Genomic DNA, 1324 nt, shown 5'->3' with positions numbered 1-1324 from the left:
TGTGTGTGTGTGTGTAAAAAAGTGCTTTATACATAAAGTCTGATTGATGATTGATTGATTGATAAACTTCAGTCTTAATTAAAATAAAAATGGTTGGCTATTTTTCCTCTTCATCCAGAAAACTATTCCATCGACAAATCAGTAGGCTACAACCAATGAGTTTACTTCTTTCCTCGAGAGCCTTTTTTGCGAAATCACACATACAATAGAATACAATGCATTTTCTAGAGTCTGGCCATATAGGCCAAGGCTTCAATTTGTAGTCCTATTAAATGCATTTCTGAATAGGACCGATCTCATTATCCGAACAGAGGCAGAACTTGCTGCCCCTCCCTCGAAAACGTCACTTGTGACTATAAAGTATGAGTGAGAGTGGAGAGCGTTTGAGTGTGTTTGAGGCCGGACTGCAGCGAGAGAGCAGAGTGGCGCACTAACTCCACAAGCACAAGTGGCTGGCAAGAGCCCAATGCAATGGGGAAACTGAACCGCGGTGCCGAGATCGGAGCCCAGTAAACTCAGGAAGAAAAGAAGAGATGCTTGCATGAGATAAGGGGGAATGAAGAGTAGAATAAAGAGTTTTTATGAAGAGTTGAGATTATTTTCCAAAATTGCACGGATTTTCTCCCATGCAGATGCGTATTTTGCAAAGATGACATAGCACTTAAGAAAATGGGATTCCAACAGGAACAGAACTCATTCACGACCTGAATGAAAAGAGAAACGGGATTCTATTCAAATCGGACTTTAATTAGTTTTTTTCTTCTTTTACTTGACAAGCCTCGGTTGTGAGTGAACGCAGAGTAAATATGAATCTGGGAAAAGCAATTTTGTTTTTTCTCCTCTCAAACTGTGTGACAATGACTTTCTCGCTATCCACTTGCACCACTGTGGACATCGATCACATAAAGAAAAAGAGAGTAGAGGCGGTCCGGGGACAGATTCTCAGTAAACTCCGTCTGACCAGTCCACCTCAAACAACAGGTCCAAGTCAAGTACCGTTTCAGGTCCTTGCCCTTTATAACAGCACCAGAGAGCTCATTGAGGAGCTGGGAAGAGACAGGCATCAGAGTTGTGGACAGGACAACACGGAGACTGAGTACTATGCCAAAGAGATTTACAAGTTCAACATGATCAATGGTCCGCCAGAAAACAGTAAGTTTATTGTTTTTGCAACTTATACTCATCTATTAAACTACAAATCTTTTATTTTCTACATATGTGTGATTAAAACATAGGCTGGAAAAATTATTTGTGATTTGCTTGAAATTTTGTTTTGTCAGTGCGCCATGCAGCCAACCTTTTCAGACGTATGGTGCCCAAACTT

The 1324-nt window shown here is 40.9% G+C and overlaps 1 protein-coding gene across 1 annotated transcript in view; it reads left to right on the top strand.

Moving 5' to 3' along the window:
• Positions 1 to 375: 375 nt before the first annotated feature.
• The window catches only part of tgfb3 (transforming growth factor, beta 3), a 13220-nt gene continuing 12271 nt past the window's right edge, over positions 376 to 1324 (top strand). Inside the window, exon 1 of the mRNA XM_032500323.1 lies at positions 376 to 1152. Within this exon, the coding sequence (XP_032356214.1) occupies positions 807 to 1152 (346 nt within the window). The 5' untranslated portion in view covers positions 376 to 806. The remainder of the gene's footprint in view (positions 1153 to 1324) is intronic.

The sequence above is a fragment of the Etheostoma spectabile genome, chromosome 20 (assembly GCF_008692095.1).
Source record: "Etheostoma spectabile isolate EspeVRDwgs_2016 chromosome 20, UIUC_Espe_1.0, whole genome shotgun sequence".
Lineage (NCBI taxonomy): Eukaryota > Metazoa > Chordata > Actinopteri > Perciformes > Percidae > Etheostoma > Etheostoma spectabile.
This window is presented reverse-complemented; position numbering and strand designations above follow the sequence as displayed.